General features: G+C 43.1%; 1 protein-coding gene across 7 annotated transcripts in view; it reads left to right on the top strand.

Moving 5' to 3' along the window:
- The window catches only part of Gria1 (glutamate ionotropic receptor AMPA type subunit 1), a 315,108-nt gene that overhangs the window by 172,201 nt on the left and 118,001 nt on the right, over nt 1-24,906 (top strand). For all 7 annotated transcript variants that reach the window (XM_028782513.1, XM_028782514.1, XM_028782515.1 and 4 more), the window contains 2 exons: nt 1,694-1,878; nt 15,634-15,687. In XM_028782513.1, coding sequence (XP_028638346.1) covers nt 1,694-1,878; nt 15,634-15,687 — 239 coding nt within the window. The remainder of the gene's footprint in view (nt 1-1,693; nt 1,879-15,633; nt 15,688-24,906) is intronic.

The raw sequence follows: 24,906 nt of genomic DNA, 5'->3' as shown, positions 1-24,906 counted from the left end.
TTGGTCGTGACAGCAAGAATTAGCAGTGTTACTAGGAGTAAGAAATGTGATATATACAAAAGATTCACAGCAAAGTAGCTGTCTATGACAGGCAAAATAAAGACCCACTTCCCCCATACCCCTGTTCCTTTCCTCATCTCTGAAGCTGGAAAATGTGTGAATCCAATTGCCACTGGGGAGTCAAGGTTACATATGCAATGAAGGCTGCTCAATAACTGACCTTTGAAAGCAAAGATTGTTCCAGAATGCTCCATTGGACTTGGTACAAATCTCAAAGGTCTTTAACTGTGACAGTGGGAGTCAGAGGAGCTGGGGTCAGAGTGAATGAGAATGCCTAGGCCATCAGAGCTGGCTTTGAAGATGAATCATAGGCTAAAGGATATGAGCAGAGCGAGCAGAGAAACGTGAGCTGGGGACACAAGAGAATGGATTCTCTCCCAGAGACTAAGAGAGTGACCAGCTCCACCAACAACGTGGTCCTGTCTTCCTGAATTGTAAGCTATACATTTCCATCGAGACATGACACTTAGTTTGTGGTCCTTTGCTGCACAAAAGGAAGAAAGGACACTTTAGGTTTCTGCGAGGGGAGAACAGTAGTGCTGAGAAACAGGCTCCTCCACAGTGACAACCTTAATCAGAAAGTAGTGGTGAAATAGAGGACACATTTACTGAGCACTGTGACAAAGTATTAGCTATGGGAACCATATTCAAATTTCACAAATTCAATTCACTGTTATTAGCTACCTTTAGATGTTAAGTTGCCCTGTTCAATAAGCAATTACTAAATTTCTCTATGTTTGGTTACTTCTCTGTGGCTGTGATAAAATGCCCTGATAAAAGCATCTTAAGCAAGAAAGAATTTATTCTAGCTCACCACTCAGGAGAGATAGTTAGTCCATCATGGAGGGGAAGGCATGGCAGCAGGAGCAGGAAGCCAGGCTCTTGGCATTGCATCTATACATGGGAAGCAGAGAAAGAGAGGACAGGAAATGGAACAAAGTTATAAAACCTAAACACTCACTCCCAGGGGGCATAATTCCTCTATTAAGACCCACCTTCTTAAGATTTCATAACCTCCCCAAACAGTGCCACCAACTAAGAACCTAGTAAGTGTTCATATGCATGAGCCTATCTGGGACTCTTCTCATTCAGAGTACCACTGTCCCAGAATAAGAGCAGTTACCATTTAGAGAACCCTTAAGGCATCATACCAGCCACATCCAACATTCTTATTTAATTTTTACCAGCCCTGTGAGGCAGGCACTATTTAAGCTGCCATTTGACTCTGGAAGAAGCCAAAGTCCACAAGCAGTGAGCCCATCGAAGTAATTTAGTTTATATTTCAGATCTAAGCCTTTAAAGTGATACCAAAAAATAAAAAATAAAAAAAAATAAGACCAAGTGATTGCCACTGTGGAATTCAGACACACAAGGAGCAGGAACGGCGCTTGCTACAGAAATAGGGTAGAAGACAGCAGTGACCTCCTAGGAAAATAAATACAAATAGTGAATAGCAGTGGGTGCACAGGGCAAGTGTGTATAGACAGCATCAAACATCCCATGGAAGTGCATGCAGAGAGAGAGCTAAATGTGCCCGCTGGAAGTAGAGGTGGGCTGCATCAAGCACAGGCAGACACAGACGTCACCTGTGAATGCTGACGCTGCCATTTCTCTGTCCTCCCCTCCACCACAGGCCTGTCAGTCCTGCAGAGAGTCTTGGATACAGCCGCAGAGAAGAACTGGCAGGTGACGGCTGTCAACATTCTGACAACCACCGAGGAAGGATATCGGATGCTCTTTCAGGACCTGGAGAAGAAAAAGGAGAGGCTGGTGGTGGTGGACTGTGAATCAGAACGCCTCAACGCCATCCTGGGCCAGGTAATGGAGGCAACAAGGACCACAAGATGGGAGCTGGAGATAATTGGGGAGAAGATGGGTGCACTGCTGCTGTGGGTGCTAGAAAGAGGGGACTAAGGAGGGCTCTTGAGGAGGTGAGACTTGATGTCTTCCATTTCACATTCCGTGAGTCCTCAATCTTCCATCTGAGACTTAGTGAAGCAGCAAATCCCATGGGAGCCTTGATACAACACTTGAAGCAGTCCTTACACTGACTGACCAAAACCTTACTTCTGTGCTCTGCTTTACTCTGAAACTGCATAGTCTCTTAGAACTTACAGAGCCAGAGCTGCAGACAGTCCTGTGTTCAGCCCGAGGCAGTGTCACTCACACATCCAGCAATGGGCATCACATGGCCTTGGCCAGCTGACCTATTTTAAGGGCCACCTCCTTCTCTACTCCTTTCTTGAACAATTTCTGCCTCTGGGAGTAGGAAGGATGGTATATCTTAGGAGTAGGTTCTGTGACCTCAATGGCTTCAGCCAGCCACCCCTAAACTGTATTGCTCTGGTGTCAGAAGTAGAGAAAGCACCACATCCCCTCCAGGAGATGTGTAGATCACTGTCTTTTTGAGCTGCATTTGTGTATTCAGATGAACTAGCAGGGAAGATTCTCACAGTTATGTCTGAACAGTGCCACGAAATGAAAGATAGGCTTTTAAAGTACTCGACAACATGACAAGGCTGGTTAATGGCCCTCAAGACCCTGGACCCCCACCCCCACGGGGAACTATGCCACCAGATCAGCAATCACTCTGAAGCTTCCTCGGCAGAGCGGGGAGGACTTTGGAAACCATGGGCTCTTTCAGGCATTAACATTGTGTGTTCTACAGTGTCAAGTATGGATTTGGGGTTTGCTCTTGAAGAGAAACCAGCACAAAATTGTTTCTATGGTGACTGAAATCCTCTGGGCTGTAATCGGGTTACTGAGTGCTAACATCCAGGGCGGGGTGTGGGAGACAGTGTAGAGTAACAGGCAAAAGCAGAGATTCTAGAATCAAACCAGTTGGGTTTAGGCTTCCAGATTAGGTGCTTGCTAGCTTTGTGAACTTGAAGCAGTCTGATAATCTACTCCCATCTTATATTCCCACTCTGTAAGGCAGAGATAATGTTGACTTTCTCTAGAAGGCCTTTATGAAGACTAGAAGGACCAGGACATAGAACGTACTTAAGTGTCGGCCCATAGGATGTGATGTATGGAAATGCTGCCCATTGCTGCTATTCATAGTGCCAATTGTGCTGGCTTCATGAGTCATTTCCCTCTCTAACGATCAACGGATTTATCTGCGAGATAGAAATAAAGGGTCCTACTCTACAAACCTGAGGGTGGGGGAAGAGCTGAGATGGGAGATAGATGGCTGGGATGTGTCCTTACTAGAGTAGTGGTTTGTCCTGGACTGCGTCGTACTGTCGTTTTCTGGGTGCTCACAGCAAAGAGAAGGCACTGATTAGGCTCTTCCATGTATAATATCCATCCTTACACAACAGATCAAATAGCACCTATCAATTCCCCTGTTACAGAAGAGGAAAGGGTTTTTGTCTGTCTGTTATGTTTCACTTGGCTTTAGGAAAGTCTCACGGCTAACATAAAAGGAAATCAGGTAACTGGATTTGGAGATATGGTCCAATGTCTTAAAACATGACTTCCTTCAGGGCTGGAGCGATGGCTCAGAGGTTAAGAAGAGCACTAGCTCTTCTTGCACAGGATCTGGGTTTGGTCCACAGTCACTAAATGGCAATTGCAATCATCTGTATTCCACTTCCAGGAGATCCATCTCCCTCTTGGGCCTCCAGGGGCACCAGGCACAGATGTGGTGTGTGCCATATACACGAAGGCAAAACACCGATGTACTTTTTTTTATTAATATATAATAAAATACAACTTTCTGAAGCTAGGGATGTGTCTCCATCAGAAAAGTGCTGGCTGCATAGGCATGAGAACCTAAGGTCAACCTCCAGCACATACCCTCAAAGCTGGATGGGTGGCACATGTTTTTATTCCCAGCACTGGGGAGCTGGAGATGGGTGGTTGATACCTGAGGCTCACTGGCCAGTCAACCTAGTTTAACTGGGGAGTCCCCTAGGTCCCAGATTTCCAAAAGTAGTCAAGAAAGCTGCTGGGGAATGACACCAAAGGTTAACCACTGGCCATAACACAAATGTGAATGTGTGTGCACACACTCACAGGAACATGCACACACACACACACACACGCACACGCACACACACACACACACATTTATATGCATATACACATGAAAACAACACATACAACCCAGAATACAATTTTCTTACTTGTACATCTATGGCTATTTCCTCTGTGAAGGACAAATACTTATTTCATCAGGAAATGACTCATTGGGTGACTTTTTTACATTGTTGTTTATAAGCATTTTTAAATTATTTCATTCTAATAGTCTGAAAACAGAGATGATTCTACTAATCCAAAAACAGAGACCAAAATCTCAAAAAGTTCCTTGAGGTCGCTTGATTGATAGCTTGTATCTATATTTTACAGCCGATGCTGAGGATAACTATTATATGTAAAAAGAGACATGATAGAGAAGCATCAGAAATCATGGGAGAAGGGCAGGAAGGCTGAAAAGTGAGGAGAAACAGAAGGACAACTGAACCAACAGGGAAGAATAGGATATAGCCTTGCCTGCCTAGCTGCTCCACATCAGGAGGAAGAGCAAAGATAAAAGATGAAAAGGAACCACGGTGCTCTACCCCAGGAAAATCCCAGGGCTTTCTGAAGCCTCCAGTACCACAGTTTTTGAAGCCTCCAATTGGTTTTGGTTCTGGTGCAGCCCACTGTTCCACCAGGAGCCAGGAGGGGAGAGAGGGTTCAGTTTTCTACTCTCCAAGTCTCATGAGTTGTGACTAATACCGTCTGGAGAGGAAATCTATCCTTTAGGACCAAACTACCCTTTGACCCTGATTTCAAACAAGAATTACCTGGAACCCAGGAGCAATCAACCACAACCCCAGCATGGAAGATGACTGGGAGGAAGGGAAGGCCTGATGTCAACATACCAAGAATTTCAGGTAGCAGGAAGCTTGGCTTAGGCAGGGAATAGTGTAGTGGGTACCTTGCCCTTGGTAGCTAAAAAGTTGAGCTCATCATTTGAGAATAATGGCAGAGATGTTAGCTAGCTCTGAGCTTGAGGCACAATCTCTGGGCTGATCTATCTCTCTGCTGCAATGCTCATGGAGGACTCTGAGGTTCAAAGTGTAATTAATCTTCACAGCTTCGTCACATCAGTAGTGTGTTTAACACTGAGCTGGTTTTGAAGGATCAGAAACTGACCTGCTGTGTGGATCTCATCACTGTGTTTGCATCGTCTTTTCAACACACATGGGAGACACCTAGACTTCAGGGTGTACAAACTGGAATATCACCAGCCTTAGAGAACCACCCCGACTCATAGACTTAATATACACAAAGGAATCAAAAGGAGAAGGACATCGTCAAGCACAGGAGTACAGTATATCATGAGAGAAACTGATAAACTTCCAAACCTCTGGTGTGAGTAGGGGATAGAGAAAAGAACATGCAATGACTGATTGGACCAGGAACACAACCAAGAAAATCCAGAAATCAGCAACCCCTCTCCATAATAACTCTAAATATAAATAATCATAACCCTACAACTGAATGAAGACTGGCTGATCCAGCTTAAAAAAACAATATCCAATAAGATATTGTCTATCAGAAACACTATCAAAAGACACAGGTTGGAAATGATAGGAAGGAAGTCAGTACACCAGGAAAATGGAATCCCTAAAGAAGAAGTAGTGGTCATACTTGTATATGATAATGCAAAGCTAAAATTAGGTAGAGGAAATAAAAGTCACTGCTGTGTTACTACATGGAATAATCCATCAGGAATGTATGCGCCAAATATTGATGCACACCAGTTCATAGAAGAAACACTACTGGTCAGAAGTGAACTGATAGGGCAGAAAGAATGATGCCGAGTGACTTCAGATCCCACTCATGAATGAGTGCATAACCTAGTTAAAGAAAATCAACAAACTTCTGAGTTAAGGTGTGCCATAACCAAAAAGACTTAGACATCTACAAAACGTTCCACCTGTCAGCTGTAAAACAAGTTCTCCTTAACAATCCATGCAATCTCTCTGAAATGGGTTACATTTTAGGCAAGCAACTAAGTTTCATTCATTCATTGTAGAATAGCATACCATGGTGAAATAAAACTAAAGCTCAAAAGGAAAAGCATGACATAAACTATAAATGAATAAAGAGGTTGTAGAATACAATCATCAGTGGTTTGTTGAGGAAAGCAGGGGGAAATATTTTCTAAATCCTAGGATCAAATGAAAAGAAAACAGAATTTATCAGAACCCTTGGGTTGCAGAAGTATAGTTAACAGTCTTTACATTAAAAATTCCAATTGCAGATTAATGACTTGATACACTTCAAAGGTTTAGAACAATAAAATCTATAGAATCTTAAAATCAATAGAAATAAATAACAAAAACCAGACACAAATTGATTAAATGAAGACTAAAATAACACTACAAAAAGAAAAGGAGAAAAAATGAAGGAGGGAGGGGGGAACAAAATAGAAAGACAAACAGACACAAGTTTGAATTTTTGAAAACAAACCAAAATGAACAAGCCCTTCCATAAACTAGCCCAAAGAGAGTGAGAGATGACCCACACTAGCAAGAATGGAGATGAAAGGGGGTGCATTATAACAGAGACCAATGAAATCCAGAGGACCACTAGAGAAAATTTTGAAAACTTGTGTTCTGAACATATAGAAAATCTAGAGGAAATAACTGAATTCCTAGAAGCGTATGACCTACCCAAATTAAATCAAGACGGTAAAAACAACTTCCTCAGATCTGTATTAAGCGACAAAAATAGAACAGCAGTAATGAGTCACCCAACAAAGAAAAGCTCAAGACTGGAAAGGATCACTGCCAAGTTCTATCAGATCTTTAAAGAAAAGCTCCCAAAACTATTCCATAGGCTAAAAAGGAAAGGAACATAACCAAAGTCATTGCATAAAACCAGTGTTACTCTGACACCACGACCAGATAAGGATATACTGGAGGGTAGGGTGACAGAGAGATGGTGAAGCTGACTAAAGACTAATTTCCTTGACAGAAAGCAAAAATTCTGTGGTTACCTACATAAGATCAAGCCAAAAGCCCAGCCATAGATAGGTAGGTGACCTTCATGCTTCACCCTTTACTGAGGAGCTACCTGTAGTTGATAGTTTTCAGGAAAAAGACTAATTCGTTTCTGAGGACATGGACACTGATAGAATCTCCATGTTCCAGTGGATGATCTCACACCGTGCACAGATGGACAATACTAACTGAACTTCGTGGGTTACAAGAATAAATAAAAACACATCAAGTTATGAGGGGGTCATGTTGGTGGAAGTATGGAGGCAGTTGAGAGGGATAATAGGGTAGATGTGATCATGTCGTAGTTCATGGTTTACGTGTATTAAATTCTCGGGAATAAAGAAAAAATGTAATGTTTTCAGTAAAATGCCTGTAAAACTAATTTAAAGCTACATTAAAAAATGATCAGATAGTATAATCAAGTTAGTTTCTTTCAGAGAATGCAAGGATGGTTCAACATATGCAAATCAATCAAGGTAACACAGCACATAGATAGAAAAGTTACATGACCATGTCAATAGATGCAGAAAAAGCCATCAGTAAAACCCAGCATCCCTTCATCATAAAACCCCTGATGAAGTTAGGAATAAAAATAAGATACCTCAACATAATAAAGGTTTTGTGACAAAACTACAACCAATATGGGGAGGGGAGTAGAAAGCATTTCTTGGAAAGTCAAGAATGAGACAATGACAGTGTACACTTTCTTCATTTGTATTAAATATAGTTTCTTAGTTGGGGTTTTACTACTGTGAACAGACACCATGATCAATGCAAGTATTATAAAGGACAACATTTAATTGGGGCTGGCTTACAGGTTCAGAGGTTTAGTCCATTATCACCAAGGTGGGAACATGCCAGCATCCAGGCAGGCATGGTCCAGGCAGAGCTGAGAGTTCTACATCTTCATCTGAAGGCTGCTAGCAGAATACTGGCTTCCAGGCAGCTAGGATGAAGATCTTAAAGTCCACATCCACAGTGACACACATACCTACTCCAACAAGACCACACCCACTCCAACAGGGCCACATCTTCTAATAGTGCCACTCCCTGGGCTGAACATATACAAATCATAACATTACACTCCCTGACCACCATAGGCCTCTTCAAACATATGAGTCTATGGGAGCCATACCTAAACATAACATAATGCAAAATACATTTGGTCCAACTTCCAATGTCCCTATAGTCTATAGTAGTCTCAACAATGTTAAAAGTCCAAAGTTCAAAATTTCTTCTGACATTCATCCAATCACTTAACTGTAATCACCAAAGAAAGATAGGAAACTAGCTGGGCAAACTCCGAACTGCAACTCCATGTCTGATGTCAAAGCAGTCTTCAGATCTCCAACTCCTTTTTCATCTTTGTTGACTGCAACAAAGTTCTTTCTTCTGGGCTGGTTCCACTCCCTGTTAGCAGCTTTCCTCAGCAGATATCTCATGGCTCTGGCATCTTGAACATCTTGGGGCCTCCAAGGCAACTTCAACGTTCCAATGTCTGGGATCCACACATGATCTTCTGGGCTCCTCCAAAGGGCTGGCATCATTTTTCTAGCTCTGTCCTCTGCATCACTCTAAGCTCAGTTTAATCCACTCCATTGTGACTGCTGTTCTTGGTCATCCGATGACACTAGCATCTCCAATACACTGGAGTCTTCCGCTGCAACTAGGCTTCACCACTAGCCTCTCATAGGCTCTCTTCATGGTGCTAAGTCTCAACTCCTTTGCATGACCCCTTCAGTCCTGGGCCATCAACTACACTGAAGCTACACCTTCACCAATGGCCTTCCATGTCCTCTCACGATGCCAAGCCTCAGCGGTTCTTCATGTTGCCTTCATGCCTTCAAAACCAGTATCACCTGGATAACTTGTAACACATTACCAAGTCCAGCTGCAGCACCAGGTACACTCTTGCTATCTCTAGAACACAGCTTCTTTGTGCTCTCAGAAAACACTTCCCAGAAGATTTCACCTCAGTGATGCTGGTCTCTTCTTAATCACCGCTAATTTCTTAGCTCCAGCTAACCAGCATCAATTGTCCCAGTAGCCCCTTCTATTCTGAACTCTAAAGCCAGAACCACATGGCCAAAACTGATGAATTCTGCTGCTTGCTGGGGCTAGAACATGTCCTCCACCCCCACCCCCACCCCCATTCAACTTTATCAATGCTGGCATTAAAAGTGTGTACCACCACACCCAGACTTAATCTATTCTTCACCTAGAACTTTCTCTGTTCCCAATCTGTTTGGCTATATCTCCAGGGATTAGAAGTGTGTACCACCATACCTGGCTCTAAACTTAACTGGACAGGTTCTTGTATAAAACTCCTACTCCCTTAATCTGCTTTCTCCTAGAACATAGGATCCAACTGCATTCTACTTCCTGGTGCCCCTTTCCTATTTAAACCATATATTTTATATTTTTCCTTTCTAAGCTTGGTATACTTGTTCAAAACATTCTTCATTAAACTAAACCAGAGAACACAAAATCTATGCTGGGCATTTCTGAGACTTTCTTTGTCAATATAATTAATCTAAGTCTCTTTACCTTAGCTTTAGGTAGACTCTTCACACAAGGGTAAAAACCAGCCACATTCTTCACCAAAATACCACAAAAACAGTCCCTTGGCCACATATTAAAATTATTCTTCTCTGAAACCTCTAGAGCCAGGCTTCCACAATTCAAATCACCCTCAGCAACAAAGTCTTCCATACTCCTACCAGGATGGGCCACTAAGCCCCACTTAAAGCATTCTACCGCTTTCCAGATCCAAAGTCCCAAAACCCACATTCTGCCAAACAAAAGCATGGTCAGGCCTATCACAGCAGTACCCCAGTCCCTGATACCAATTTCTTTCTTAGTTAGGGTTTTACTGCTGTGAACAGACACCATGACCAATACAAGTATTATAAAGGACAACATTTAATTGGGACTGCCTTACAGGTTCAGAGGCTCAGTCCATTGTCATCAAGGCAGGCATGGTACATGCATGGCAGCATCCAGGCAGGCATGGTTCAGGCAGAGCTGAGAGTTCTACATCTTTATCTGAAAGTTGCTAGCAGAATATTAGCTTCTAGGTAGCTAGGATAAGGGTCTTAAATCCCACACTCACAGTGACACACCTACTCTGACAGGGTCACATCTTCTAATAGTGCCACTCCCTGGGCCAAGCATATACAAATCATATTTGGAGTCTTGGAGCTATAAAGCAAAAGGAAGAAATAGAAGAAATACAGACTGGAAAGAAAGAAGTCCAATTATCTCTATTTGCAGACAACATGGTTCTGTACTGAGAAGATTAAAGATTCTATTAGGAGATTCTTTGGTCTGATAAAAATTTTCAGGGAATTGAAAGCATATGAAAGCATACAAAATCAATAGCTGTTCTATACATCTATAATGTACTGCTGAAAAATGAATTTTAATTTCCATTCATCCTAACTTTAAAAATAAAAATACATGTGTATTAGCTACCTCTCATTGCTATGGTAAAATATTCTGAAAAAAAATTAAAAGTAACTCAGGAAAGAAAGAGCTTATTTTAGATCACAATTTCAGATGGACAGACACACACACACACCCTCCACCATGGTGGGGTGGAAGGTAGGGAAGGTGTGGCGGCAGGAACAGGAGCTGGCTGATCACATAGCAACTGCACACAGCAGGCAGAGGACAGAGAGTAAGACGAGGCTATAATGCTCCAAAGCCCATGCCCAGTGAGGCACTTCTTCCAGCAAGGTCACACCTACCAAAAACTCCATGACCTCTTCAGATAGCACCATCAGCTGGAGCCAAAGGGTTTGAACACATGAGCCTATGGGGAACATTTCAAACTCAAACAGAAACAACCCAGGAATGAGCCTAACAGGGAGTTAAAAGGCCTCTATAATTAAAGCTCAAAATATTGATGAATAAGTAAATAAGACAAATAGAGATGGAAGAGACCCTCTCTCCCCTCACCTATGGGTCAGCAGAATTATAATGTGAAAACTGACAAAGTGCTGAAAGTGGCCTTTGAAGTCAGCACAGTGTCCATATAAATTCCAATGGTCCTCTTCATAGCAATAGACAATGAAGCTCCTGCCCTCAAATTATATCACAGGGACAGAGTGGCCAAACCAACATGGTAACGGCACAAAAACATGACAACTAATGAAACAAAGCAGAGGCTCTAAAAACAGACCCACGCCACCTAAAGCGTGCTGCCAGAAACACGCATCAGAGCAAGAACAATGTCTTCAGCCAGTAGTGACTGGAAAAACTGGTAGGTATCTACAAGTAGACAAATGAATGTGGACCCCCCCCCTTTCACTCAGTAAAAAGTAAATAAATAAATAAATAAATAAACCCAAAATAGATCAAAGACTTTCATTTAAGGCCCCAAACTCTAAATCTGCTAAATGAAATTGGAAGGAAAACACTTAAATGTAGGGATTGCCCAAGGACTCTCTGTAAAGAACCCCCAGTAGGTTAGGGTGTGACAAATGGTATTACACACAATTAAAAATCCTCTGGACTTCAAAAGAGACAATTAGTAAGGGAGGAAAGAGCCCACAGAACAGGAGAATAAAACTATTCACTCTTCATCTGCAAGGAGATTAAAATCCAGAACGTACAAGGAACACATAAGGTTCAATACTGAAAAAAACAAAAACAAATCATCCAATCAATAACTGCAGCATTGAAGCAAACAGACTGTTCTCAACAGAAGCATAAATAACCAAGAAATGGGCGAAAATCTGCTCAACATTCTTAGCCATGAGGGAAGTACAAACCAAATCTGCACTGAGTTTCTGCTCACTCCAGTCAAAATGGCTAAAACTGTGCTGTTGAGACAGCCCAGGGAGCACAAATGCATGAAGCAAAGCCCAGAAACTCAAACTTGAGTCTTGGAAACTGCATGGTGGAAAGAGACGACCAACCAACTCCTGCAAGTTGGCTTCTGACCTTCGTATACACACACCTGTGCACGGATAAATACAAAATAAATAAATGTGCAACTAAAACATAAAGATTCTTTCTTGAATGAAAAAGATAGTAGCTAGCCGGGTGGTGGTGGTGCATGCCTTTAATCCCAGCACTTGGGAGGCAGAGGCAGGCGGATTTCTGAGTTTGAGGCCAGCCTGGTCTACAGAGTGAGTTCCAGGACAGCCACGGCTATACATAGAAACCCTGTCTCGAAAAACCAAAATAATAATAATAATAATAATAATAATAATAATAGCTAAGATGAGAAAAACAAGGCTGGGCACAGGGACTCATGCTTTTGAGTTCCAGCGTTCAGGAAGCAAAGACAGGCAGTTTCTGTAAGTTGGAAATCAGCCTGGTACACACAGAGTTCCAGGCCAGCCAGAGCTACATAGTGAAACCCTGTCTTGGAAGACAAAAAAGAGAAAGAAACCAAATACTACAACTGCTAGTAAAAATTCATTTAAAAAACAAAGAGAAAACAAGACACATACTACTAGTGAAATCTCAACTGGCCAGTATAACCATTCCTCAAAAACTGAAAATATAGCTACCATATAAGTACAATCCAGCCACATCAAACACACTTTTGATTGTCACAAAGTTGTAGACACTGGCTTAGTCCAGCATTGTTCCCAAGAGCCAAGGTGCTCAGCAACAGATGAATGAGTGAAAAGAGTGTGCTGTGTGCACCAAGCAGTTTCACTCAGACAGAAATAAGAATGAAATTTTTTCACTTGCAGAAATTGGGCAGAACTAGAGGGTATCCTATTAAGTGAGGTAAGGCAGGCTCAGAAAGCTAAGTGCTACAAGTTGCTCTCATAGACAGAATACAGATTTTAAAACATAAAAATGTATAACTTCAGAAGCTGGAGAGATAATGCAGTAGTTAGGGCACTTGCTGCTCTTCTGGCCTCCATGGTCACTGCACACGTGTGAAACACATATACAAATGTAGATGCTCACGCATAGTATAAAATAAACATAAATTTATATAAATTTACATTAATATGGAAATAAATAAGCCTGAGATATCTATGCATATAGCCAAGAGGGTTATTTGGGTAATTTTCTTTGCCAGTATGTAAGACACTAAATGATATAATCTAGTCACTGGGGGCAGAATGAATTCAAGGTAAGAGTCATCCAGAAGCTCCCAGGGCCATTCATCACACGGCCCTGTTTTATCATCTCTGTGGTGTTTATGGCCTGCTGACGTCTTCTTCGTTCATCTATTTATACATTTACCATCTGGCTTCCTCCTGAAACTGCATCTCAGCTCAGCGAGGTCACTGGAACCTTGCCTTGCTATCAGAGCTATAGCCCGGCACATTACCCAGTGCTTAACATAAGTCCGTGGTCAGTGAGTGTTTGTTGAACTACTCATAGAAGGTTGCACATAGGGGTGAGGTGAGAAGGCATCCAGAAAATGTGCAGAGAGTTGGGGAGACCCATAGAGGCCATTCCTGTATAGTCCATGGACAAAGAAAGTCCAAAGAACATACACTGGTGATAAAGTTCATGAGGTCACTGAGGGGAAGGACCCTACCTTCACAATACCCTTTTCAGTAAGTGACCTTGCAAGCACTTACCTGTGTCCTGTTTACTGTGAGAAGCCTTCCATACCAAATACCTTATTTCATTCCCGGCCCACTGTGCACCAGCTTCATACTGTTAGGGTTTAATAAGTATTTTTGAGATAAAATGAGTCAAAGTAATAAGTCAGCCATTGGATAGGACCCATGTGGAAGCCACCATCAGGTTGAGATGCATGTCCCTCTTTTTTATTGGTCCAAAGTCATCTTCTATTGATTTTTCCTCTGCCTCCTTCTGCATTCCTATGTTGCAAATTTTTCCCGTGGCTACACTCCCTGAATGTCATGGGCTCTGAAATATCTTTATTTGTTGTTTTGTGTTTATTGGAAGCTGAATGGGCTTTTGATAAAGGTATCTCCTTGTTGAAGAGATGGCATGCCATTTGACAAGAAAATGGAAAAATAATGAAGAGTTATTAATAAAACCATCACCTTGGTGGTTTCTGAGCTCCAGTGTCTGGAATTTCAGTCTCACCACTATTCCAGCATGCGCATCGTGTGAGCATGCATTTAATTATTCCCCACATAAAAAAAATGTGAGCCGTTATGCACATATATCCAATTAAGGAGATGTCTGAGTGTGGATTTTAATAACCTTGAGAATTTATTCAGTTAGGCCAGGAGCTTGGGTGTCTCTCATATATTTCGTGTCTCTTTGTAGCAGTGCACGGGGAAGAGGCACCAAGCAGGGTGTACAAACCCAATTCGATGATTTAAAAAAAGAAAGGAAGAAATAGATCAAGTTAATATCAGGCTCGTTGTGGCCAGAACCAAGGTGTGCGGCCTCAGCCATTCCTCATGAGTGGTGTGTCAAGCAGTCCCAGCAAACCTGGGGAAGCTCTCTCCACAAATATTTTCCCTGACTTCAAGATAATTTAGGTCAGTCGGCATTTGCAGTGTAGGGGGGGAGGGGCTGGGGATATGATTCAAGGGTTAAAGTGCTTACAGTACAAATGTGAGGAGCAGAGTCCTGATCCAGGACACCCACATAAATGCTGGGTACCTGCTCAGCTCTAATCCCACTCCTCAGGAGGCAGAGACAGGATCCCAGGGCAAGCTGGGTACCTATACTAGCTGACTTGGCAAGCTCTTGCTTCAAGTGAGAGATTCTGCCCCCAAAATATGATAGAAATAGCCAAGTAAGATACCCACCACCAACCTCTGGCCTCTACGTGCATGCACACATATGTGTGCCCACACACATGCTTATATGTACACTAACGCACAGAAACAGAAATGCACAAGCAATAAGACAAAAGTTAAAAAGACAGGAAGCATCTAGGAAACCTAGCTGGTTCCTTAACAGTAACCTGGTGCCATGCAGAGAGGGTGTTTGGCATCAGAGACCTCTGTCCTTCAATTACCAGCAGACCCCACAGGAGTCTGGGAAAATCACTTGCCCACTTCAGGCCAATTCCATCCACTACATTGAGGGTTTAGAGAGACTGATTCAGTCTTCCCTCCTGATGCTCATGCTAAATGATCTATTGATATCTGAGTGCTAAACCACTTAGGGAGGAGACACACGGAACTTCAGAGACAGAAAGCAGAGATGGCGTCTGCATGTGGTTTCATGCCCAAGTGAAGACCTGAGCGGCCCTGGCCCACGCCACTGTGAAAAACAGCCAATTCCATACAACGGAAGATTCCTAAGCCACGTGTGAGGAAAGCTTTATGGGAAGAGTGCGGTGAGCACCCAGGCTCCCTCCCTGGTGGTTGTGATAATCCCACCACCCCTAAAACTAGGCAATCGTGATTTCAGATCCTGTATTCACCTTTCCATAGCTGCCCCATATGGAGAGGCTTGAGTTACTCTGCATGGTTCTTCCTCATCTCTCACAGATGCTAACAGCATCACCATCAGTGCCTGGTACAGACTACGGTTTTATGTGCTCAGGACAGAGAAGGCATGTTGTAAGTAGCTGGTGGACATCAGCTGCTCTCGTCACTGCTTTTGTCACTATAGCCGTCGGTGTGACTGATGAGTACCCTCCCGTTGTGTCTTTCAGATTGTGAAGCTGGAAAAGAACGGCATCGGGTACCACTACATCCTCGCCAATCTGGTGAGTAGGGCAGGACAAGCTGTCCAGTCCTGTGCTTCCCACGCCTGAGCCCAAGCTTGCTTCACACCCACCTGATGTGAACCATGTGGGAGGAGGGGGGCAATTCCCTGCAGCATCAGTAAGGCTCAGAGACACCAAATGTAACTCTTTCCCCCACCCTTCTGCTCTGGTTTCTTTTCTGTTGCTGGGAGTAGGGGAGGGGAACACCCTGTCAAAAAGTAATTTAAGGGACAAAGTCTGTTGTTTCAGCTTATACTTGCAGTTTCTCATCCATCGCTGTGGGGGAGTCAAGGAAGGAACTTGTGCTCAGCTTAACTTCCCCACTTTTATTAAATTCAGGGACCCCTGATTGGGCAACAGTGCCTCCACAGTGGGCTGGGGCTTCCCACAGCAATCACTTGATTAAGAAAGAATCGCTCACAGACGTCCTCAGTGGTCAAGCCAGTGCAGTCTCTCGCTCTGCCCATGAGCGTCTAGCTGTCCTTGGGAGATAGCTTGCTGGAGGCTGGAGTGCAGGCCCTTATCCCTCATTCTAGTGCCCTCTTAACAGCTCTGGCTTTAAGAGTGAGAAAAGATGATCACATCTTGGAATGGACATTAAATGTCTGGATCCCAGTGGTTTTGAACATAATAGCTGTTTTACTACTCATGAGTTCAGACATTTAAATCATCATTATGTTAAAATTGACAAATCTTTAACCAGGAACCATCTTAAAGTGTGTCCTGTATTAATATTAATTTAGAGATGTTTTTATGGTTGTTCTTTTTCATTTTATATACAGTCTAGATAAGCCTGTGTCTTAAAAAATGTCTGCACTTGAGCACACTGCAGTTGTTTATTGGGTGCTATTACTTTGCATGCCACAAAGATGGTTTGGTTTTTCAAATCCTTTATGTGCATATACTTTTTACATACACTACATCTGTGTAAGTTTTCCTTGGCAATTGCCATTTCTGTCGAGTCTAGTTTTCCTGTGTCATGGTTCCCACTTTTATCTTTTATATCATAAATGTTGATTCTCCTAGCTCTTATTCTCCATAGTCAAACACAATATTCTTTTTGTGCTCAGACTCGTATTTTAGAGACTTTCTTAAGATTAAATCCATAGACCACACAATACCACACACTAACTTACAGGGCTCGATTCTATGGTTCTGTGTGTCTTTGTGGGGGTTATGAAGCCATCATACCTTCATTTTAAACACTCCATCATACCCCCCAGAAAACCCCATGCTTATCAATAGTCAATACATGACTCACTCTCCAAGTTCCTCCAGCCCCACACAATTACTAATGTACATTCTATCTTGGTGTATTCCTTTTGTATTGTCAGATAGTTGTCCATTATAGAGAGCCTGTTTTGCACATCCATTGCACAGCTGGTGGACTTCAAAGTCATTATCACCTCGGGACTGGTATGAAAACATCTGTGAGATACACATAGGCAGGGGTCTGCTGGGTTGTGCCTTAAAGTCTGTGCTTAACACTTTCCTGAACTCCACGGTTTTTCCTGAAGTGACTGAAGCTGTCATCAAACCTGAACCCATGACATACAGCTGTGAATCCACTTCCATTGATGTTTACTCCTCGTTCAAAGTGTCTTCACTGCCCTTGTCTGTCTTCTTAACTTTTCACGTTCCATTCAGTTGTGATGTTTACTATCTTTTAATCTGTAAGAAAAATTAAATGCTAAACTTACTGAGCTAAACATATAGCCACGTTCAGTTTTAGTTGAACTACCTTGTTCTGAGGAAAGAAAGAAAGAAAGAAAGAAAGAAAGAAAGAAAGAAAGAAAGAAAGAAAGAAAGAAAGAAAGAAAGAAAGAGGGAAGGAGGGAGGGAGGGAGAAAGGAAAGAAAGAAAGAAAGAAAGAAAGAAAGAAAGAAAGAAAGAAAGAAAGAAAAGAAAGAAAGAGAAGGAAGGAAGGAAAGAAAAGAAAGAAAAAAGAAAGAAAGTGAAAGGGAGAAAGTGAAAGGGAGGAAGAGAAAGAATGATTGGTATTTTATACTATACTGTGCAAAAACATCATTAGTTCAGTTAAGGCACATAGTCTGTGTCTAAATGTGGGGTACAGACATCTGGCTAACCCTTAAATTCTGCCCTGCCTGCTCTCCAGCCTTAGCTTATCCTGGCTTTCCCTCTTTCTACCCTCTAAACCTCCCTTGCCTTGGCTGCCCTATTGCTTCAAAGTCAGGATTGGAACTCAGAGGAGTTTAATGCAAAAGGTTAATTTAGATTCAGATGTCAATGGCTAAATCCATCATCTTTTCAAAATATTTTATTGCATTTTAATGAATGGTGTCTGTTTGGAATCTTTATGGGGAAGCCAAGGATCTCAACCATAAAAGACATTTACAAAAATAAAATTGTTCTTTAGAACTGAGGAAACCTGTAATATCCCTCATATCCCGGATCCACGGTGCTGGATGGGACCATGGAAGTCAATTCCACTGGAATCTCTGTTACTTGTAGGGAAATAGGATCATCAAGGGAGTATGGCTCAGCCAGTGTCATGCAGCAGCAAAGAGTGTAGGTAGGCTAGCACCAAATGTTGGTGACAGCATCTACTGCTCTAGGACACTGGCTGCTTGGGAAGACACAGAACCTGTCCAGATGCTTGCGCAGTTACCTCTGTTCGAACCACAGAAATGATCCACTGGTCTCAGAGCCTTTGATAGAAAAATTCACCAACAACCCTCATCTGTCAGCAAGTGACCCCTTAGCCACAGCAGCCCCTTGGGATACCCTATCCTTCTGATCCACATTTTTCTTCTTCTGACCTAATGAGTTCTCAGATCCTCACAACTGCCACTAATCGGCTGCAAATTACAAACACCAACCAGATACGAAAGACTGGCATGTTCCAATAGATTAGCTGATAATTAGGCTTCAAATTCCTAATTAATTCAGTTTGAAACATGGTGGAGAATGTGCTCAGTTTTCTTTCCCCTTCAGAGGAATATCACAATTTATAAGATGATAATTTTTAGAAATTCAGCCACATAATTAGCCTGCTGTTGCATGGAGCTGGCCCTCTTCTTCGGGGCACTGAAGCTAGGGGTGCAATTATAGATTAAGGAACAAAAACCCTTTGGAAAGAATAAGCATGCTTCACAGTCCTTTCCACTGGGTCAGAAGGTCTGGGCTTCAGAGCAATCCTCAGAAATCTTCCCTCTGGTCACTTTGGAGAATGCTGCGGGATTCAAATCACCACCCGTGGAAAACTGCCAGAGGGAGGAGGAAAGGAAAATAGGTGGAGGAAAAGGCTTATGGAAAAGGAGTCCGAAGGAGCCAAACGCTGCTTTGTGCCCCGATGTCACTCTTGCTTGGCAAGCTTTCTGCTAGCCACCAAGCCTCAGACCTCAGTTTACCCATTTGTCAGTTAGAAATAGTATTCCTCTGTCTTCTTATGGTTGTCATCAAGAAAGGACCAAATGTATTACCTGATGACTCCGTGTCTTAAGAAATCAAGTGTAGCCGGGCAGTGGTGGTGCATGCCTTTAATCCCAGCACTTGGGAGGGGCAGAGGCAGGCAGATTTCTGAGTTCGAGGCCAGCCTGGTCTACAGAGTGAGTTCCAGGACAGCCAGGACAATATAGAGAAACCCTGTCTCGAAAAACCTAAAAAAAAAGTCAAGTGTACCACCCTGGTGGGAATTATTTGAGATTATAATTTAATTAAATCTTCCCCATTCCCTTTTCCTCTCTCTAAATCCTCTCAGGTAACTCTCCCTACTCTCTTTTATTAATAACATATATTCACAAATACACCCTGCTTGGTCTGTATAATGTTACTCCCAAGTATGTTTTCAGAGCTGATCACTGGGTGGTGGATAACCAATCGGTGTGCTGTCCTCCCACTCTCAGCATTTCTTCGTTGTCTATATGGGCTTAGGACTCCTGAGCTTTTCCCCATCCTCGTTAGCATGTCTACTACTGTGATACTTGTTCGGCTCACATTTGGGCTGTCGTGTTGGTAAGACTTTATGTGTGTAGCTTCTGATATTCTTAGGAGACACAACCCCACAGCAAACTCCTTGTCTTTCTGACTCTTATAATTTCCCTACAGGAGGCATGTGTCTTCTCCTTTCCATGATCAGTTTAGTGTGTCTTCATCATATGACTGAGAGAGATCTCTATGCATTGACTATCATTCCCCACCTCACCGTTGACTCGCATCTATCTTGCCCTGCCATACCCCAGCCCAAGACAACCGAATCCTGCTTTCTGCCTCTCTCTGCTTATCTCTTCCAGAAACACATTTCCACACTCTTCATCTGACTCTGGCATTATATCCTGACCCTCTTTATGGGCCCTTGTAGCTGCTATTACAATGACCTCTTCAAATAAAAAAACGAAGATAAGATGACTTCCCACAGTGCACAGAAGCTCAGGGTCTATGTTCTCATTACTGTAACCTGTGACACTTGGACACAGAACAGTTTGGGAGGCAGGTGTAGGAGCATGTCCCTGTCAAGAAGGTAAAGTTCAGTGACAGCAATAAATCCAGAATGCAAACTCAGCAGAGTGTCATTCAAAAACTTTCTATTCTAATAGAAGCTGAGGAAGGGATGGTGGCCTCTGGTCACCCATTGACTTTCTGAGGATCTTCAGGTTCAGGGCAGCTAGCCATTTATACCCTGTGGCCACCACTAAGTCCAGAGGCATTTAGAGTCAGAAATTTTGGTCCAGACAGCAGCTAGTTCATACCTCCAGCTTGGTTTCCTTGGCCTGAGAAGAAACTGTTCTTCAGTCTCTTGCTCACCCACACTGAGAAATCTGTAGGGTCCTTCTGTAAGCCTCTCACCCACTCTCCTTCCCTCAGCACCATGTGGGTCACATTTGCTTCAGGAGCATCTGTTGAGGCAGGCAAACAGAAGAAGCATTGTTGAAAAGAATGGCTCTCCTATTGGACAGACCCGGGTTGGATTTCTGCCTTGTACTTCTCAGCTGAGTGACATTAGTCAAATCCCTTACACACTCTGAGCCCCCATTGGTTATGTCTAAAAAGAAGTAAAAATATTAGCTACCCCCTCCAGTAATGCTATGGGAATTAAACAAGATGATGATTAGGACGTGCTTAGAGTAACACATGACCCCAAATGGGCACTTAACACGTGTCAGTAATTACCACCGTAATTACCATTATCAGTGTCATCATCATCATCATTACTGGCATTCCTATCTGCAGAGGAGATTGCATCTTTGAGGTCCCTCAGGCCCCTCCTACATCAAACTTCATCTCCTTGTTATATGCCACTATAGCCCCAAGTACCTTCCACTTACCATAATTGAGATTAGGAAAACCGTGCAGATCTGCACGATGCTGCAAAAAAAAATGAATTTCTCTGAAAAGTCACTGAGGAAAGGCAGGAAGGAGTGAAGCGTTGAAGTGGTTCCTCACAAGCATTTGTACCCATGCCTCACATATTTACAAGCAGCATTTTGTGTCTGATAAAATAAGCACAGAAGAGCTGGAGAATGGCTCAGGGATTAAAGCCATTCAGTGTTGGAACTAGAGTTTGTATCCACAGAAACTGTGTGAAACAGAAACAAAGGTGAGGGAATAGTGTCTATAACAGTTGCAGAGATCTACAGAAATCATCTGAGACATGAGACATCAGAGGAGAGGAACTTGGGAACTTCAAGATATCCAGGCAATATCAAGATGAGGCACCACACACGAGCATGGGAGAAAAAAAAGTGCCCTCTACCTGGTTTCAAGAACCTGAGAGAGCTAGGACTTAAGGTCCCTAAGAATTCTTGGCTTACCAGCCCCTACAATAGGGACACTCCTGCTCAGAGAAGCCATCTAGGAATCTCCCCAAAGGATGGGCTGGAACTACAACCTGGAATCCCCAGTATTATTTGATACATAGTTTTTCTCAGTAGGTTTCAAATTTACTATTTCTTTATATTTTCATCCATTTTACCCCATGCATTCAGTGGGTACCTTCTATATGAAGGCTTGTGGATGAGTAAATCATCATTTACAAAATGTGTTTTTCTGGAAGTCTTGTCTGGCTTTCTTTGCATAGGAATGTTGAGACTATACAAGAAGATATTGGTTGAGGTCCACCAGTAATTCTAGACATAAGAAGTCATCCTATGCCAAGTGAGTTTAAAAGGGTGAACTTATTCTGAAGTCCGTTAGGTCAAGAGTCAGCCACAACCCCAATCAGGACAGAGGTAGGGTGACGGCATTCTCTGGAAGACAGAGCAATCTCAGACCATGTAAGGAACCTCCAAGCCTTGCATCACCCACTGCTGAGGAACCTTGACCTTCGACCACAAACTGTCAGCAGTTTATCCTACATCTTAGGACTGAAAAACATCTGTTGATCTGGAGTAACCTTTATATTATTTCGTCTATGGTGAACATGTACAGGATCAGCCTTATGTTGTGTTTGCAGATATCCGAATATACAGCTTCCTCCCTTCCTGACTTCAAACAGGACTGGATAAGTCAATACTAGTGTTTTGTTCCAATGTGGATGGCATGTTGATTAGCTGACTTTTGGACAGCTACAACATTCTGTTGACTTATTAGAGATCATATAAGCTTGTGTATTACCAGAGATTATATGGAATGAGGGTGCCTTAAAGGATTGGCTTGTTAAGGTGGCTTAAATGGGAAAATGTGAAGATGCTTATGCAAAGACACGGATGTTTGAGGACACAATCAAGTCGTCAGCTGAAGAGTATTTCACAGATTCCCTTTTATCAATATTCATCAACATACACCTGTGTGATCATAGAATTGTAGACAAAGCCAAAAGCACCCTCAGGAGAGAAGTCAGCTGGCCCAGAAGTCTTCACACTTTTGGAGTTGAAACTCTGCTTTTAGATGGAATCTTGGGGAGAAGCCCTCCTGTGTGAAAGATTAAAAGCAAAGCTGTCTTGGCAGACATGAGAGTCGGAAGGTGGGCCTCTGTCTTCTGTTCCTTTCCCTAATGTAGCATGGCAATCTCTCACCAACATAGCATGGTGACCCAGCCTGTATCTGGGACATATCTTGAAGCATTATTGATCTGACAGGTATCTTTGATAAGTCAATTCCAAGTGCAAGTAAAGGTTAAGACAGATGCCCTAGGGGGAATAAAACAGCTTATGACCTTCAAAGACAGAGCAAGAAGTTACGTGATTATCCCAAAACTCCATTCCTAGAACTTTTATCTCTGACCTGGTTCACAAACATACACAGAAAACTCAATCAAAAGACCCCTTTAGTCCTTGAGACAAAAGGTGAGGCCAGCTGATTAGAGGAGTAATGCTTGCAAGGAAGTCAGGAATAGAGAGAGTTCTGTTTCTTCACTTCTCTGCATGTTCTTAACATACTGCCTGTGAATGTTTGAGTAGGTTTGCCCCCACTCCAGACTCATATGTATGAATGTTTGCCCCATGAGAATGGCACAATTAGGAGATGTGGCCTTGTTGGAGGAAATGTATCACTGTGGGGGTGGGCTTTGAGTTTTCGATGCTCAAGCTCTGCCCAGTGTGAAAAGAGAACCTCCTCCTGGCAGCCTTAGGATCAAGATACAGAACTCTTGGCTCCTCTGGCATCATGTCTGCCCGCACACTGCCATGATTCCCACCATGGACTAAACCCCTGAACCTGTAAGCCAGCCCCAACTAAATGTTGTCCTTATAAAAGTTGCCGGTCATGGCGTCTCTTCACATCAACAAAACCCTAACTGAGACACCACCCTGCACCAGGCACTGTTTGTGGACCCTGTGTGGCTGTGGTCTCTGCCTTTGAGGAGCTCAGAACCTCAGATAACTAATAAATACAGAAATAGATGGCCAAGAAGCTAATGCTCTACTTGGCAGCGTACATTAGAGACACTGAAGCTAAGCATCCTGGTCTCTGTGAGACCTCCTCCCTGTGTGAAAATAAAGCTTTCTGTCCCAACACAGACTCCTACACAGGACAGGAGAGGAATAAACAGGAAGGTAGGTGGCTGGAAATCAAGCCCAAGAGTCACCTTACCCTCTCCGTCTCTCTCTAGCTACACTGGTTTGAAAGAAGCCAACCAACTAAGTTTTCTCATTCCCAGTTTGCAAGTGTTAATAGAAGGACCTGCTTCTTGATGTGCTTACAAGGTTTAAATATGATCACCTAAGCAATGGCCCCATGGGAATGCCTGCTACCTTGTTTGGTTCAGGCTGATTCATGCAAAGATGCAATGGCTGGTATTATCAATTTAACAAAAGTCAGTCTCCCCTGAGATCTGACTGTTCATCTGTCTTGGCAGAGCCGTAGAGAACAAATTTCCCACCTCTTTCCCATGACAACCCTCCCAAGAGTCGAGCACATCCTTCGCCTACCCTCTCAGTCTTCCATTATGTTTCAAGCTAATCCTCTGCTCTCGCCAACCCTTCCTAATAGAAGGAGACTTCAAACCATACAGTCCTGTGACTGCCCGCCTCACAGAGCTGTCATCTGAGATATTTCTCTGACAATTCAGGGGAAACTTGACATGCTCAACCTGTGCCATTCAGAGTATAAAGTACAAGGTTTTTGATTTGGTCTGATCTTACCTCCTCTTGATGTCAAGGGGCTGGGATGGAAGGGCCTTTCCCCAAGAGCTGGTGCTGGTTTAACAAGCCTTCATCTTGATGCTGAACCTGAGCATTTCAGAATGTCCCCTCTCCTTTCTGCCGGGTGTGTGATGCAAGCTCAGACAGGATGGTGAGGGCTGAACAGCAGGTAGGTGACCCTCTTTTAAGGATCTCAGCAAAAAGGAAACTGTGCTTTGAAGGCAAAGCCTGTCAGCCTGAAAGTGCTGTGCTGTGGGCTTAGTCAGTAAAGCATTTGCCTCCCAAGCTTAAGAATCAGAGTTCAATCCCCAGAATTTATACTAAAAAGCCAGGTAGCCTTGTGACTTGAATCACAAAACCTGCTACACTCACAGCCTGGTCCTTCACCAAGGGCTGTCCCTTGGGCCTTGGACATGGATGAAGGGCAGAGGGATCAATTACAGGCTCCAGATAAATCAGTACTTAAGATATATCTGCACAGAGGTCAGAGATGGCTGTGTCCAGGAGAAACCCAACAATTATGCTTACAGGCCACTGTTAAAGGCTGTTCCAGCCAGACAACATTTTTTCTGGGATGCTAACCGTCCACTGTTATGGGAGGAGCTTTGGTCCTCTTTGACTGCAGTAATGGATCCACCCTCCTAAATCTAAAATCCCATGTTCCCCATGAGCTGGCAGT

This window comes from Grammomys surdaster, unplaced genomic scaffold (genome assembly GCF_004785775.1).
Source record: "Grammomys surdaster isolate TR1022 unplaced genomic scaffold, NIH_TR_1.0 797, whole genome shotgun sequence".
NCBI lineage: Eukaryota > Metazoa > Chordata > Mammalia > Rodentia > Muridae > Grammomys > Grammomys surdaster.
The sequence above is the reverse complement of the archived record's forward strand: the minus strand, read 5'-3'. Positions and strand labels throughout refer to the sequence as shown.